The 15,635-nt window shown below is 41.8% G+C and overlaps 1 protein-coding gene across 4 annotated transcripts in view; it reads left to right on the forward strand.

The window, feature by feature from the left end:
• AR (androgen receptor) overlaps window positions 1–15,635 on the forward strand; it is a 332,554-nt gene that overhangs the window by 275,434 nt on the left and 41,485 nt on the right. For all 4 annotated transcript variants that reach the window (XR_014793689.1, XR_014793690.1, XR_014793691.1 and 1 more), the window contains exon 4: window positions 12,737–13,024. Coding sequence is in view for 1 of the 4 variants with exons in the window: in XM_084869493.1 (XP_084725619.1) it covers window positions 12,737–13,024 (288 nt within the window). In the remaining 3 variants the exon portion in view is untranslated. The remainder of the gene's footprint in view (window positions 1–12,736; window positions 13,025–15,635) is intronic.

Raw genomic sequence — 15,635 nt, forward strand, 5'->3', positions numbered from 1 at the left:
TTTGGCTTCAGTCCAGTTGCCTGAGATTGAAGATAATACTTCTTATAGGTTGCTAAAGTAGGCATTTTTTCAATTTTTTTTTTTTAGCTAGATATCCATTTTTATTCTTAGAAAGTTTCATAACCTTCCCATTGGCATGCACCTCTACAGAATTCAGAGCATTTTAACTAAAATCATCTAATTTCCTTCTAATAATAGTCCTATGCAGCAGTCAGGCCACATTGTCACCATTATACAGAGGAGAAAATAGAGGTTTATGAGAAATTAAGGGAACATGTCCAAGGCCAAAGATGCAATAAGACTCTGAATACCACCACCTTTTCTTTATTCTGAATAACATTTTAGAACTTTGATGTTATCGTTGCATTTTGCCCCCATAGTCTCAGTATGTTTTTCAATATGTTTCAGTTTTAGAAGGTCCTTTTAGTAGTATAGAATCTTCCTTCTACTTTTAGACACCATCGTGTTTTCTATATTCCTTGTTAAATACCTTATTAATTAGATACTAATGTTATACCCACTTTTCAAATGAGGAAATTGAGATACGGAGAGGCTAAATCTTGCTCAAAGTCTTACAGCTAGTATGCAATAGAGCCAAGCTTACAACTAAGACAATTTGACTTCAAATTCTGCTTTTAACTATTACCCTTTATAAATATACTAGTTGCCTGGTGCATGAAATTAATGCACATTAAAAGGTAATTAATTAGAGGAAATATTTTAATATTGCTATTTGCCCTTTCTCCATAATAGAAGTGTCAGAGATGAAAGAAAATTAGTAAAATGTATATGAAAATCTCCCTCCTGTCAGAGTCTGGGGCACACCATGGGACCCAAAGTCAAGTCCCTGCCCACCTGGTCATGCCTCAAAATCTAGCAAGACCCAGACCTGGCCAGCCCCTCCCCCATCAAGCCCCACAGGGCAGGGGGCACAGCCTCAGGTCTTCTGTCAAGCCCCACCGGATGGGGGGGCACAGCATCAGGTCCCCCATAAAGCCTCACTGGGCGGGAGGTGCAGCCTCAGCTTCCTGGGCCTGGCGCCAGGCAGGGGGTGCGGGTGCGGCTTAAGGTTCCCCAGACTGGCCTTAGGTCCCCCAGGACCAGTGCTGGGGTGGGGGGCACAGCGTCAGACCCCAAATCAAGCCCTGCCAGGTGGAGGGCACAGCCTCAGATCACCCATCAAGCTCCACTGGGTGGGGGCATGGCTTCATGTCCCCTGACTCCAGTGCTGTGGCAGGGTGAACAGCCTCAGTTCCCCTGCAAAGCCCAGCCAGGAGGGGCATGTAGCCTCAGTCCCTGGCCCTAGTGCCAGGGTGGGAGGCGTGGCCTCAGGTCCTCTGGCCTGGCCTCAGGTCCCCTGGCCCTGGCACCAGGGTGGGAGGGTGTAACTTCAGGTTCCCCATCAAGCCCCACTGGGCAGGAAGCACAGCCTCAGGTCTCCCAACAAGCCCAGCCAGGCAAGTGTGCAGCCTCAGATCCTCTGTCAAGCCCCACCAGGTGGGGTGGGGAGGTGGGGTGTGCAGCCTCAGCCCCAGCCCCTGTGCCTGGGCAGGGGGATCAGCCTCAGGTCCTCTGTCCCAGCATCAGGTCCCCCAAACCCAGTGCAAGGGTGGGAGGGTGTGACAACCATTTGCATAATAGCTCTTTATTATATAGGATTATATAGGATGAGGAAACTATGAGCAAAAGAGGGAAAGAGATGATTCTGAGGTCATGCAGTGAGGTCACCTGGATCCTTATCCAGTGTTTCTCTGACCTTCCAAGCCTAAAGTCAGTGACATGCCCTGAGTCTATTCCTAGTAAATGGAAAGATGGCTGGCATGATTTAAACCAGAACTGTATACTGAAGTTCCCCAGACCAAAATTCTCTCACAGAATTCTGTTTGTCCATCACAGTCTTTGTTTAGAAAATTGATGTAGACTGCTCCTAAGCAGGGTTTCAATCACTTTTATTGTCCCAAGCTCACTCTATGTTCACTAGGCTGTTTTATTCATTTACATTTATCTGCCCAACTAGTGAAGGTGTTTGAGCACCTAGATTTAAGCATTATTATATATAAGCATCTGCACACACACACATACTCACATAATCACAGTCTAGTCTGTTTCAACAACCGATTTGCAGCACGGCACCACACATACCTTCATGTTTACTTAGTATTTAGAGTTACACTTAAGATCTGAATTCAATTTTATAGGTAGCTATATCCAGAAGAAACTCTGTTACTGTTTTTCATTTCGGAACCTCTTACTTTTCCCTTCCTTTCTCTGTTCTATCTGGTTTTCTGTTAATTTTGCTGTCCATCTTCCCCCATGCCTGAGTTAGGTCACTTGCAAGCTATTCACTCTCTACTCTTTAGAAATGGATAAAGAGTGAAGAAACCATTTTGAAGGCTCACTATCTGCCAGATATTCTCTCTTATTTCATTCTCCAAATTATTCTAAGCACTAGGTCAGGGCATTCCTGTTTTACAAATGAGGAAACTAGATCTCAGAGAAGCTAAGCAAAGGAGTCAAAGTTATTAAACTAGTTAATTGACAGAGCTGGGATTTTAACACAAGATTGACTCCAAAGCCTATTATCTTGCCCTACACCACACTTCTATAATGAAAGAGTATTAGTTTTCTATTGCTGCATAGTATTTGACCACAAATCTAGTAGCTTCAAATAGTACTCATTTATCAGGTCACAGTTCTGTTAAGTCAGAAGACTGACACAGCATGACTAGATTCTCAGCTCAGTATCTCACAAGGATGAAAACAAGGTATTGGCCAAACAGCATTCTAATCTGGAGCTCAGTGTCCTCTTCCAAGCTCATGTTATTATAGTAAGATTTGGTTTCTTGCAGTGCAGGATTAAAGCTCCTGTGTCCTTTCTGGCTGTCAGCAAGAGGTTGCTCTCAGCTACTCAAGGCTGCTCTCATTCCTTCCCATGTATACCCCTACCTTCAAAGCCAACAATAGAGAATCTTCCCTCTTTAAATACCCCCAACTCCATGAAGGTCTTTCTAGAAAGAGCCCAATGTCTTTTAAAGGTTCATTTGATTACATCAGGTCCATCAAGGATAACCACCCTTAAATTCAACTGAATTGCAGCCTTAATCACTTCTGCTTATTCTCTCATGACAGCACTTAGATTAGTGTTATCTAAATAAATGAAAGAATGTGTCTACTCACCAGGGGTTGGGAATATTGGGGGCCATCTTAGAAATCTACCTACCACAGAAAGTGTGCTCTAAATGAGGAAGAGGAACATCCTTGACTTAGGGAGAAAGATTCAAACTTTGTAAGGCTTTGGAAACTTCGACTCACCATGCCTCTCCCATGCCCATGATTGAGGAAGCCTCTATCTTGAGGTAGCAGGAAATGAAGCTGCAAAAGTGCCTAAAGGTCACAGTGGCTACAAAAGCTACATATTAATCACATCTACCTTTCCTTAGGCATATTTAATAATTTCTGATTTGAAAAATATTTCTCTGGTGCTGTAGAGATTTTTCAAAGGAATCTAATGCCACCAGGCTGAAAAGTGAGTTCCCCATAGTATCCAGGCACCATGTCAGGTGCTCCAATACCCTAAAGAGCCAGTAGGGACAGGGAAGTACCTTTCTCATCTCTGTTCTGAAATTGAAAGACAGGGAATTGATGCAAAGCAACTCACAACACTAAAACTATCCACCTTTACTTTCTTTTTTCTCCTTACTTCACCACTCCATTTAAGTAAACTATGTGTCTCTGCAATAACACAGGGGCCAGAAGGCCTGTACTTCACATGAAAGAATTAGATATGACTCTGGGGCTCAGGTGCAGGAGGCAGGAGGGGTGTGGGGTGGCCTTCATGAACGAAAACAAGCCCTTGGGCATTGAATAACAGCTGAGACTAGCAAGCTTCATTGCCCAGCATTCTTAGTCTAGCAACATGCCAGCCTTTACTGTAGAGAGAGAACAGAAGATCCCCAGCAGAATGAATAGAATCTGATTTCATTTATATTCAGTACACTCACCCTCTTCAGGCAGAGAGGCCAGAACACCTGGTGCAGTTTGAGCCACTGTGGCCAGGGACAACACATTAACCAGGTCCTGGACGCAAGTAGGAATGTGGCTTCTCTTCCTCAAGCAGATGCTACATAGGTCTAGAGGAGCAGGATGTAAAAATACCAACCAAGTTCTCATTAGCACTACACAGAGAAGGGAATTATTTCATATTGATGGATTCTCCCCACAGTCTCTGCACATATCGGTCTTGCTTGTAATGAATTTGTTTAGGTCCACAAGTCATCAACTCACTGATATCTGAATTACTGTTGGTACGGGAAAGGTTGCAGAGCATGCCTCACTAACTGTACCACCACCAATTGCTCTGTGTGCCCCTTCACTTAAAAAAAATGATAGATATATCTGTGTAAAATTCTTTGGCTGTTTTTCTTCTTTATCAATAGCATGAATAGGGCATGATAAATGGGACAGCTTCCTCAGAGAACAGTTTGATCCACAGCACTATTCCATAGAACTTTCTGTGAAGATGGAAATGTTCTATATCTCTGCTGTCCAATATAGAAGGCACTAACTACATGTGGCTTTTGAGCACTTGAAAAGAAATGTGGCTAATTATATTAAGAAATTATATTTTCATTTTTTAAAATATATTTTATTGATTTTTTTATAGAGAGAAGGGAGAAGGAAATAGAGTTAGAAACATCGATGAAAGAAGAAATATCGATCAGCTGCCTCCTGCATACCCCCTACTGGAGATGTGCCCACAACCAAGGTGCATGCTCTTGACCGGAATTGAACCTGGGACCCTTCAGGCCACAGGCCGAATTTCTATCCACTGAGTCAAACCAGTCAGGCCTATATTTTTATTTATTTTTTATTTTTTTAAATATATTTTATTGATTTTGTACAGAGAGGAAGGGAGAGAGATAGAAAGCTAGAAACATCGATGAGAGAGAGTCATCGATCAGCTGCCTCTTGCACACCCCCCACTGGGGATATGCCCGCAACCAAGGTACATGCCCTTGACCAGAATCGAACCCGGGTCCCTTCAGTCCCCAAACCGACACTCTATCCATTGAGCCAAACCGGTCTCGGCCAGGCCTATATTTTTAATTTTAATTAACTTAAATTCAAATAGCCAGATGTAGCTAGTGGCTATCCTATCTAATAAAAGAGTAATATGCAAATTAACCATCATTCCACTACACCCCACAAGCCATGTCCACAAACCACGCCCACCAGCCAATCAGGAGTGAATATGCAAATAAACACAACCAAGATGGTTACTGCCACAGAGAACAGGAGGGAAGCTTGGGTTTCCCTGACAATGGAGGAAGCCAAGCTTTCCACCTGCCCTTGCCAGCCTAAGCCTCCACTCAAGGCTACAAAGTTTCAATGATAGAAGGTACAAAAATCCAAACAGAAATGACAGCAGCCATAGAGCTGGAAAAAGCAGGAGGCTAGGGTTACCCCCGGTGATGGAGGAAGGCAAGCTTTCCATACACCATGGCTGGCCCAGGCCTCTGCTTAAGGCTATAAAGTTTCAATTATAGAAGATACATAAATACCAACAGAAATGGTTGCTGCCACGGAGCAAGCAGGAGGCTTGGCTCTGATCCAGGCTGCAAAGTTTCAATTGTAGAAGATAAATAAATCCCAGTTACCAGGGCCTCTTCTTGGGTCGCTGGGGGGTGTGGCTGGCCAGCAAATACCACAGGACCCTCGCCCAGGCCACCCCAAACTCCAAGGGAACCCACACTCTGATCCAGGACACCCTTCAGGACAAACCAGCTGGTGCCCACCTGTGCACTAGGCCTCTATCCTATCTAATCTTACCTAATAAAAGAGTAATATGCAGATCGACCATCACTGCAATACACAAGATGGCTGCCCCCATGTGGACACAAGATGGCTGCGACAAGATGGCCAGAAGGGGAGGGCAGTTGGGAGGGGCCAGGCCCACAAGGGAGGGAAGTTGTGGGTGATTAGGCCAGCAGGGGAGGGAAGTTGGGAGGGACCAGACTTGCAAGGGAGGGCAGTTGGGGATGATCAAGTCTGCAGGGGAAAGCAGTTAGGGGTGACCAAGCTGGCAGAGGATGGAATTTGGGGGTAGCCAGGCCTGCAGGGAAGGGCTGTTGGTGGGGACCCAGGCCTTCAGGGGAGAGTAATTGGGGAGAACCAGGCCTGCAGGGGAGGGCAGTTAGGGGTGACCATGTCTGCAGTGGAGGGCAGTTAAGGGCAAACAGGCTGGCAGGGGAGCAGTTAGGCATCAATCAGGTTGGCAGAGGAGTGGTTAGGGGGTAATCAGGCTGGCAGGCAGAAGTGGTTAGGGAAGTCAGGAAGGCAGGCAGACAAGCAGTTGGGAACCAGCAGTCTTAGATTGTGAGAGGGATGTCCGACTACCCGTTTAGGCCTGATCGGGATCAGGCCTTAATGGGCAGTCGGACATCCCTCGAGGGGGTCCAAGATTGGAGAGGGTGCAGGCTTAGCTGAAGGACCACCCACCCCCCAGGCAAAATTTTTATGCACTGGGCCTCTAGTTGTATTATATTATATAGTGCAAATATAGAAGGAGCTCAGAGAGGCAGGTACTGAGATAGAGTAGAAATTAGCCAAAAAGAGAGCTGTTGTGGTACAGCAACCTTGCTCTTTCTGGCTTCAGCCACCTGCCCCCCCCCCCCCCCAATCTTTGACTTGAAAGTTTAGATTAATGTCAGAAGTCCCCAAATTGTGACTAAGAACTAAATTCAATTTTGGAATATAGATTAGTTTCAGTAAATATTTAAATATTATATGAATGCCTTCCAGGTGTGTGTGTGTGTGTGTGTGTGTGTGTGTGTGTGTGTGTGTGTATACAAGAACATGGCAAGGGCAGAAAAGTGTCCACCATTCATTCTCTCTCTCTCTCTCTCTCTCTCTCTCTCTCTCTCTCTCTCTCTCTCTCTCTCATACACACACACACACACACACACACACACACACACTCACACACACATATACACACACACACACCACTGCATTACCTGTATAGATCCCGTAGGTATATTGAATCTGTGACCCCGTAGATGAGATGATTTCTAAGGACCCTTCCTGTTTTGTATGCTGTGAATATTTAGGCCTCTTATAGTACCCCAAACCTGTTTTGACTTTGGACACATGACAAGAGTATTCTTATAGTTTTCTGCCTCTGCCCTCCCAGATTTAATACTAGTTAATGAATTTTTGAGTAAAAGATGTGGATAGAATGCAGATAAGATACAACCCCAGCCCTATTATTCAGCTCTTTTATTAAAGCTAGAGATAAGGTTCAGGATTTCAGACACTTTGGACTGGCAGCTTGATAGTAAAAAGAACATGGGATTTGTAGTCAACAGACCAGGTTCAGATTATTAGATTAAAAATTTTACTAGCTGTATTAACCTCAGTTTACTTACTTGCAAAAAAAAAAGACTTAAATATTCCTAACCTTCAAAGATTATTGTGGAATTAAATGATGTAATTTGTGCATGAAGTGAGGCACATAGAAGGCCCTGAAGAAAAGTTATCTTTATTTCTCTTTGTTACTTCAGGCATGGAGCTAATTATATTTAGTCGTCTTCCAGGCTTGAAGAGGACTAAATGGTCTGGCAACTCCTGATCTCAAGGCCATAAAGTGCCAATAATGGGGACAAAGAGGGTCTACAACTAGAACATCTACCAGGGGAGCAGATCCAGTAGGAACTACCAGTCTGTAGAGCTGCCTACAAGAACTCATGTCAGAAACAGGTTCACTAGATGACAAGATATTATGGAGTCCAGGTCTCAAGTTCCGGGAGAAGATAGATTTAGCCTGGACCATACCTTCCAGCCTATTCTGTGGGTGGAAAGTGGGAATTGGCAATGGGTGTATATATATTCTTACTGTTGAGTGTGCCCGAGCTGGACAGAAATTATTGTTGAACAAGGTCATCTTACCAATCTGGGTTGATTTTTCAGACTCCCTTGTTATTTTACCCTGAGGTTCTTCTGTGCTCCTCTTGCACTACCAACCCCACTAGTTTTTATTCTTCTATTCTAGTTGTTGATCCAAATATGTGATGCATTCTTACATTGAGTTACACTATGATTAGAGTTTGCATTGCAGGACTTATTTTTCTAATTAGACCTGAAAATTTGTTTCAGATAAGTAAGAATTTCTGCAGATGCCAGAAACAGATCAGCAGGAGGTTTTGTTGTATTTATCCATTTAAATTGAGCAATCCACTTCTTTCTTTGTTTTATACCTTTTAAAATTTATTATTGTAACTTTAAATAGATTAGAGATAAAGTGGTTTATGGTCTACCTCAGTGTATCTGGCTATACTAGGGCTCAGAGTAATAACATCTTCAATTATTTCTATTTGTGCCAATATAAATCTTAGGGAAGTAAACATTAGGATGCCCAAAGACCTCTAAATTGTGTGCATGTGAGCATGGGGAGAAGATGGTTCATAGGCTTGAGGTTTGGGTTATTGTTGTTTTAAATAGTGTTATTTTTTATCATTTTTTCCCTACTGGCTGCCTCCTAGCATGGTTCCTATTTTACAGATAGATGAGAAACAAGGAAATTCTTTTATTTGTTACTATTGGGTATTTCAGCCCTTCAAATTCCTCTTTGATAAAAAAAAAAAGAAAATCAACATGTGACTTAGAGTGCATATTCACTATAGGTCTAATATCTCACAATATCTGAAGTTGTTATAGTGTTCAGTGGCAAATGTTGCAACACCAGAAAATTGCTATTTCTTTAGTGGAAATTGAGATGATAGAATTTGGTAGTCTGAGGATGAGAAAGGACATTCAAAGACATTTTTTAAAATTTCCATCTGATGCTTTAAGCTTGAATTATTTTTTAACTTTATTTTAATTATTAACACTATTAAAGATGTCCCCATTCCCCTTCTCATTTACCCACCCCCAGTAAGCCCCTGCCCCCTTTCCCTGTAGCCATCACTACACTGTTGTCTGTGCCTATGGGCTATGCATATATGTTCTTTGGCAGATACTTTCATCCAGTCCTCACCCTCCCCTCTGACAGCTGTCAGTCTGTTCCATGTATCCATGACTCTGTTTCTATTTTGTTTGGCAGTTTATTTTGTTCATTAGATGCCACATGTAAGTGAGATCATATGGTATTTGTATTTCTCTGACTGGCTTATTTCACTTAGCATAATAATTTCCAGGTCCATCCATGTTGTCTCAAAAGGTAAGATTTCTTCTTTTTATGGCCATGTTGTATTCTATTATATAATAGCATTTTTATCCACTCACCTACTGATGGATACTTGGGCTATATCCAGATCTTGGCTATCTTATATAATAAAAGCCTAGCAACCATAATGGCAGAATGACCAGAACGACTGCTCGACAAGTCACTATGGGGTGCACTGACCACCTCTTGGTCCGTTTTCCTGGCCAGCAGGCTCCCATCGCCCAATGCCAAACAGGGATCAAGAAGTGAGTGGTATGTGGGTGGCACCAGGCCAAGGCCCCCACCCTGCCAGTTTTCCCACACATAGAGGGTGACCCATGGTAGGGGTGTGGCCGGCAAGAGGGCAGGAATGGCTGACTTCTCTGTCCCTCCCCTGGTGATCAGGCTCTGATCGCCTGATGGTAAACAGGGAACCAAGGTGGGTGGAGGGGATGTGGGTGGCACCAGGACAAGGCCCCCATCCTGACAGTCACCCCACATATAGAGGGCACCCATGGCAGGGGTGGGGACCGGTAGACCTCTCAGTCTCTCCCCACCTTGCTGTCAGGCTCCGATCACTCAGTGGAAAACTGGGAACCCAGGTGGGTGGCAGCAAGGGGCAAGGTTGGCTGCTGACAACTGGGGAAAATGGCCCTGATCACAGGCTAGGCCTAGGGACTATACCCATTCACGAATTTTGTGTGCCAGGCCTCTAGTTGTAAATAATGATGCTATGAACAGAGGTTCATTGGGATTCTTAGAAGTGGGATTTCTGAGTCAAAAGGCAGATCCATTTTTAACTTTTTGAGGAAATAACATACTGATTTCCAAAGTAGCTGCAACAGCCTGCATTCTTCTCCACATCTTCACCAACACAGTTGTTTGTTGACAGCAGTGAGATGATACCTCATTGTGGTTTTAATTTACTTTCTGATGACTACTGACATTGAGCATTTTGTCATATGACTATTGGCTATCTATATGTCCTCTTTGGAGTAGTGTCTATTAAGGTCCTTTGCCCATTTTTAAATTGGATTGTTTGTCTTCCTGTTGTTGAGTTGTGTAAGTCCTTAATATATTTTGGAAATGAACCCCTTATCAGTATTATTGGCAAATATTCTCCCATACAGTGGGTTTCCTTTTCACTTTGATGATGGTTTATTTTGCTGTGCAGAAGCTTTTTGGTTTTTTGTAGTACCATGTGTTTAAATTTTCCCTTGCTGTTGAAGATATGTCGGCAAAAATATTGCTATGAGAGGTGTCTGAGATTTTACTGCCTGTTTTCTTCTAGGATTTTTATGATTTTGTGACTTACATTTAAGTTTTTTATACATTTTTTAAATTTTTATTCTTGTGTATAATGTGACTTGGTAGTCTATTTTCATTTTTTGATGTACTTGTCCAATTTTTCTAACACTATTCATTGAAGAGACTTTCTTTACTCCGCTATAAGCTATTGTCTCCTTTGTCAAATATTAATTGACCTAAAGGTATTGGTTGATTTCTGGGATCTTTGTTGGGTTCCATTGATGTATATGTCTTTTCTTATGCCAGTACCAGTCTGATTTTATTAAAATGGCAATGTAGTATATTTTGATATCAGGTATTGTGATACCTATAACTTTGCTCTTCTTTCTCAAGATTGATGAGGCTATTCAGGATCTTGTTTGGTTCCATATAAATTTTTGGAACATTTTTTTTTCTAAATTTGTGAAATATGCCATTGGTTTTTTAATATGAATTGTGTTGAATCTATAGATTGCTTTGGGTAACATCGACATTCTAATGATATGAATATGTCATATAGTTTTATGAGAATAGGTAATTTTACCTTCTTGGTTAAATTTATTCCTAGTTAACCTCATCTTCTTTTGGTGTTATAATAGTAAATGACATGGTTTTCTTAGTTTCTCTTTCTGATATTTTATTGTTGGTGTATAAAAATAGCACTGATTTCTGAATATTTGTATCTTGCTACATTGCTGAATTCATTTATTAGATCTGGTTGCTTGTTGGTGGAGTCTTTAAGGTTTTCTATGTATAATATCATGCTATCTGCAAACAATGACAGTTTTACTTCTTCCTTCCATTTTGAGTGTTTTTCATTTCTTCTTCTTGTCTGATTACTATGACTAGGACTTCCAGTACTCTGTTGATATGCTTGAATTTTTAACCATTGTGTTCTAGTCTCTGCTTGATAATCTCCAATAACATGCATGCCTGGCAACCTTTCCATGTTCAGAGACCTTTAACTATCAGAGTGTGTTTGTGGTGTGTGTGTGTGTGTGTGTGTGTGTGTGTGTGTGTGTGTAAAGGGGGGGGGGAGAGAGAGAGAGAGAGAGAGAGAGAGAGAGAGAGAGAGAGAGAGAGAGATAAAAGTCACTGTACATTTTATTTAGATACCCCTATGGACCACATAATTAATTCATAATTAATTCTGATGTTTACCTTTCTAGTCTCTTTAGCTAGCAATCTGCTAGACATGCTAGACTTAGACACAACTTCATCTTTCTTTTTTATCTCAAATATTATGTATGTGCCTATTACTTATAAGAGAAAGCCCAAACTTCTCATTACAATATACAAGCCCTTTCAAAATCAGGTCTAATCTTGATTTCAACCTTATAAATAGCCAGTCTCTCTATACAAGCATTATATACTCCGGCCACACTGGTCTCTACTATTTCCCCCCAACACTCCTCAGTGCTTTTGTTCATCATTTCTACTCCTCTCTGCTTAGTGAAACCTTCATCATTTTTCAAGGTCCAGGTCAAATGTTACCGTAAAGCCTTTTCTGACCCCACCTATGCAGAGTAATTGTTGTCTTTTTATTAATACCTCTGTTGTAACATTTACTGAATTGACATTTTAACTGCATAGGGGTATTAATTTATCCACTATCAGACAAGGTTAAGGCCAGAAGAAAAGGCTTTCCTTGTTAGTTTGGCTCAGTGGATACAGTGTTGGCCTGAGAACTGAAAGGTCCTGGGTTCGATTCGAATCAAGGGCACATGCCTGGGTTGTGGTCTCAATCCCCAGTAGGGAGCAGCAGGAGGCAGCCAATCAATGGTTTTATTTCATCATTGATGTTTGTATCTCTTTCTCCCTCTCCCTTCCTCTCTCAATTCAATAAAAATATATTTTAAAAAAGAAAAGTCTTAACATTGAATCTCTGTTGAATGAATGAATGAATAAATGAATGAATTGTGGATATATCTGAATAATTCAATGAAAGTCCTAGATGTGAGTACTGAAGCCTTCATTTATGCAGAGTCCACTCCAAGGATATTCTAGGCCTGTCTTGCAAGGTGATTAGGGAGAAAAAAATATGAACTTTTAGTTTAGTAAAGAATCATGCATTCAACCAGTGCTAAACTGAGCATTTGTCTCCAAGGAGTTTAGAATCTCTGACCATGAAGAATGAACATCCTTATTTTCTTAGCATGAAGGTTTTCTAACAGAGTAGCTGCACTGTGTGTTTTTTTTTTTTTTAATCACTTTTAATAAATCCAAGTTTCCCTTTCCTCCCAATAGCCCGGAAGCTGAAGAAACTTGGTAATCTGAAACTTCAGGAGGAAGGGGAGGCTTCCAGCGCCACCAGTCCCACTGAGGAGCCAACCCAGAAGCTGGCGGTGTCACACATTGAAGGCTACGAGTGTCAGCCTATCTTTCTGAATGTCCTGGAAGCCATTGAACCAGGCGTGGTGTGTGCTGGACATGACAACAACCAGCCTGACTCCTTTGCAGCCTTGCTCTCTAGCCTCAATGAACTGGGTGAAAGACAGCTTGTCCATGTGGTCAAGTGGGCCAAGGCCTTGCCTGGTAAGGAAAAGGAAAGTGGAGGCATGGGATAAAAGTGATAATATTTAGTGAATGCTCCTATGGTCAAGGAAGATATCACGTCCTATCCATTCTTTTTCATTAAATCATGCAATTCTCACCATTACCCTGCAGGGGTAGAGAATGATATAATCCCCACTTTAAAAATAAGGAAACACACTGGTTAGGTGGTTCAGTTGGTTAAAACATATTCCTACCAAAAGGTTGTGGTTTTGGTTACCAGCCAAGGAACATACCTAGGTTATGGGTTTGATTTCCATTCAGAGCTTATATGAGAGGCAACCAATTAATGTTTCTCTATCACATAGATGTTTCTCTTTTTTCTAAAAATCAATGAAAAATATATCCTACACTGATGATTAAAAAATGAAAGTAAAACTCAGAAACCAAAGAGTAGAGCAGCATTATAGAGTATCCCATACACCTCACATAAGCACACAGCAATCGTGTTTAATCTACAGAAATAGTGTGAAGTTTTCCTCATAATCACAGATTATGTAGACATAGTGTTTATAAGCCTTAAGATAATTTTGAGCCTGACTGATATTCTGTCTTCAATATCAACTTGAGAAACCATACCATGCAATTATAATATAATATGGTAGAAAGAGCATGGATTTGGGAGTCAGAACACTTAGGTTCTAGTCTTAATTCTGCTTGTAAAATATTATGTGGTCCTTTCCCTTTATGGTCTCAGGTTCTTTACCTGTATAATATATGAAGAGTGTTTTGGACTGAATTACTGGTTTTCAAATTTTGCTTTAAGGAACTTTAGTGCTCTATAAAATATCTTAGGAATCATAGTGGGAGGAAATGTTCGATGAATTCAGTGATAGTGAAATAAATACAAAGTTATTGTCTTAACTTCTGCTTGAATACCTCCAATGATGGGGAAAACACTTTTCTTTAGACTATCTGTTTTTTTTTAAACAGAACTGTTTATTAAAATACTAGAGGCCTGGTGCACAAAATTCATGCACTAGGGGAGGGTGTCCCTCAGCCCAGCCTGCAGCCTCTCCAATCTGGTGGCTTCCAACTGCTCACTGTGTGCTTGCCTAATTGCCCCTAACTGCTTCTGCCTGCCAGCCTGATCACCCTTTAACCACTCCCCTGCCAGCCTGGTTGATGCCTGCCTAAGTTCTCCCTTGCCAGCCCAATTTCCCCCAACTGCCTTCCCTTGCTGGCTTGGTAACCCCCAGCTTCCCTCCCCTGCAGGCCCAGTCGCCCCCAATTGCCCTCCCCTGGTGTCCCAGTCCTCCCCAACTGCCCTCCCTGCCAGTCAGGCTGCCCTTAACTGCCCTCCCTTTTGGGTCTGGTTGCCCCCAACTGCCCTCCACTGCAGTCTTGCCCCCCCAACTGCCCTCCCTCCCCTGCTGAACTGGTCACCCCAACTGCCCTCCCCTGCTGGCCATCTTGTGGTGGCCATCTTTGACCGCATGGGGGCAGCTATCTTTGATCACATGGGGGTGGACATCTTTGACCACATGGGGGTGGATATTTTTTATCACATGGGGGTGGCCACCTTGCATATTACCTCTTTATTATATAGGATTAAAGATCCTCTATCTAAGCATTATACAAACTTTCCTTTAGCAGCCAAACTTTGTATTTCTCAAAACAGCATACACAGATACTACTAGAGCTGGTTGATTTTAAACCAATGCCTCTCCCTCACTACCCCCAGGGAAGCCTCAAGTTATTCTTTCAGAATCTTAGGACTCCAGGGAACAAAGTTTGGAAACCAGTGAAACATAAGCTCTGTCAGGATTCTCCTAATCCTAAAATTCTGGGGTTCAAAGATTGTTTTGAAACATCAACAACCAATCCAATTCTTATGGAGTTAAAGATAAGTGTTCCTTCTAATAACTGCTATTCAGAGGAAAATTTATAGAGAACAGAGAAGTTTGATATGTATTATCCGATGTGTTCCTCATAAAAATCACATTAAGTAGGGGATTCCCCCTGACATTTTATAGATAAAATATACTGAAGCTCTGAGAAATTATATACTTCATTTCAGAATGTAGCAGGGCTAGAACTTGAAAGCCTAGGTCCCCTCCTGATTCCAAATTCCTTCCTCATCCCATTACACCTATAATCTATAATTTATAGTGTTACTGTAGTTCTGTAGCCCTGGGCTTCACAGTAAGAGGCCAAAGCCTTATTCAAGGCCACTTGGGCCATAATGTAGACTAGAATTAGAACAACTACACATTAGTACTACCCTGTTTCCCCAAAAATAAGACAGTGTCTTATATTAATTTTTTCTCCCAAAGTTGCGCTAAGTCTTATTTTCAGAGGATGTCTTATTTTCGGGGAAACATGGTAGTACTGCCATATATCGGCTGTATGATCTTGGAGAAATAAGTTAACCTCTCTGGCCATTAAGTTCCTTGTTGGCAAAATAAGTGTCACATCACCTACTCGCTAGGGTTATTATGAGGTACAAATGAGGTCATCAGTAAGAAAGTTAGAAGCATTATCTAAATTTATGAGGTATAGAAAGACAAAATTTCAAATAATTCTGGAACTGTTGGAGAGAAGATAAATTAAAAACTCTGAGGTTATGGTTTAAGCATCCAACTATTTAGAA

Source organism: Pipistrellus hanaki, assembly GCF_964339955.1.
Source record: "Pipistrellus hanaki genome assembly, chromosome: X".
NCBI lineage: Eukaryota > Metazoa > Chordata > Mammalia > Chiroptera > Vespertilionidae > Pipistrellus > Pipistrellus hanaki.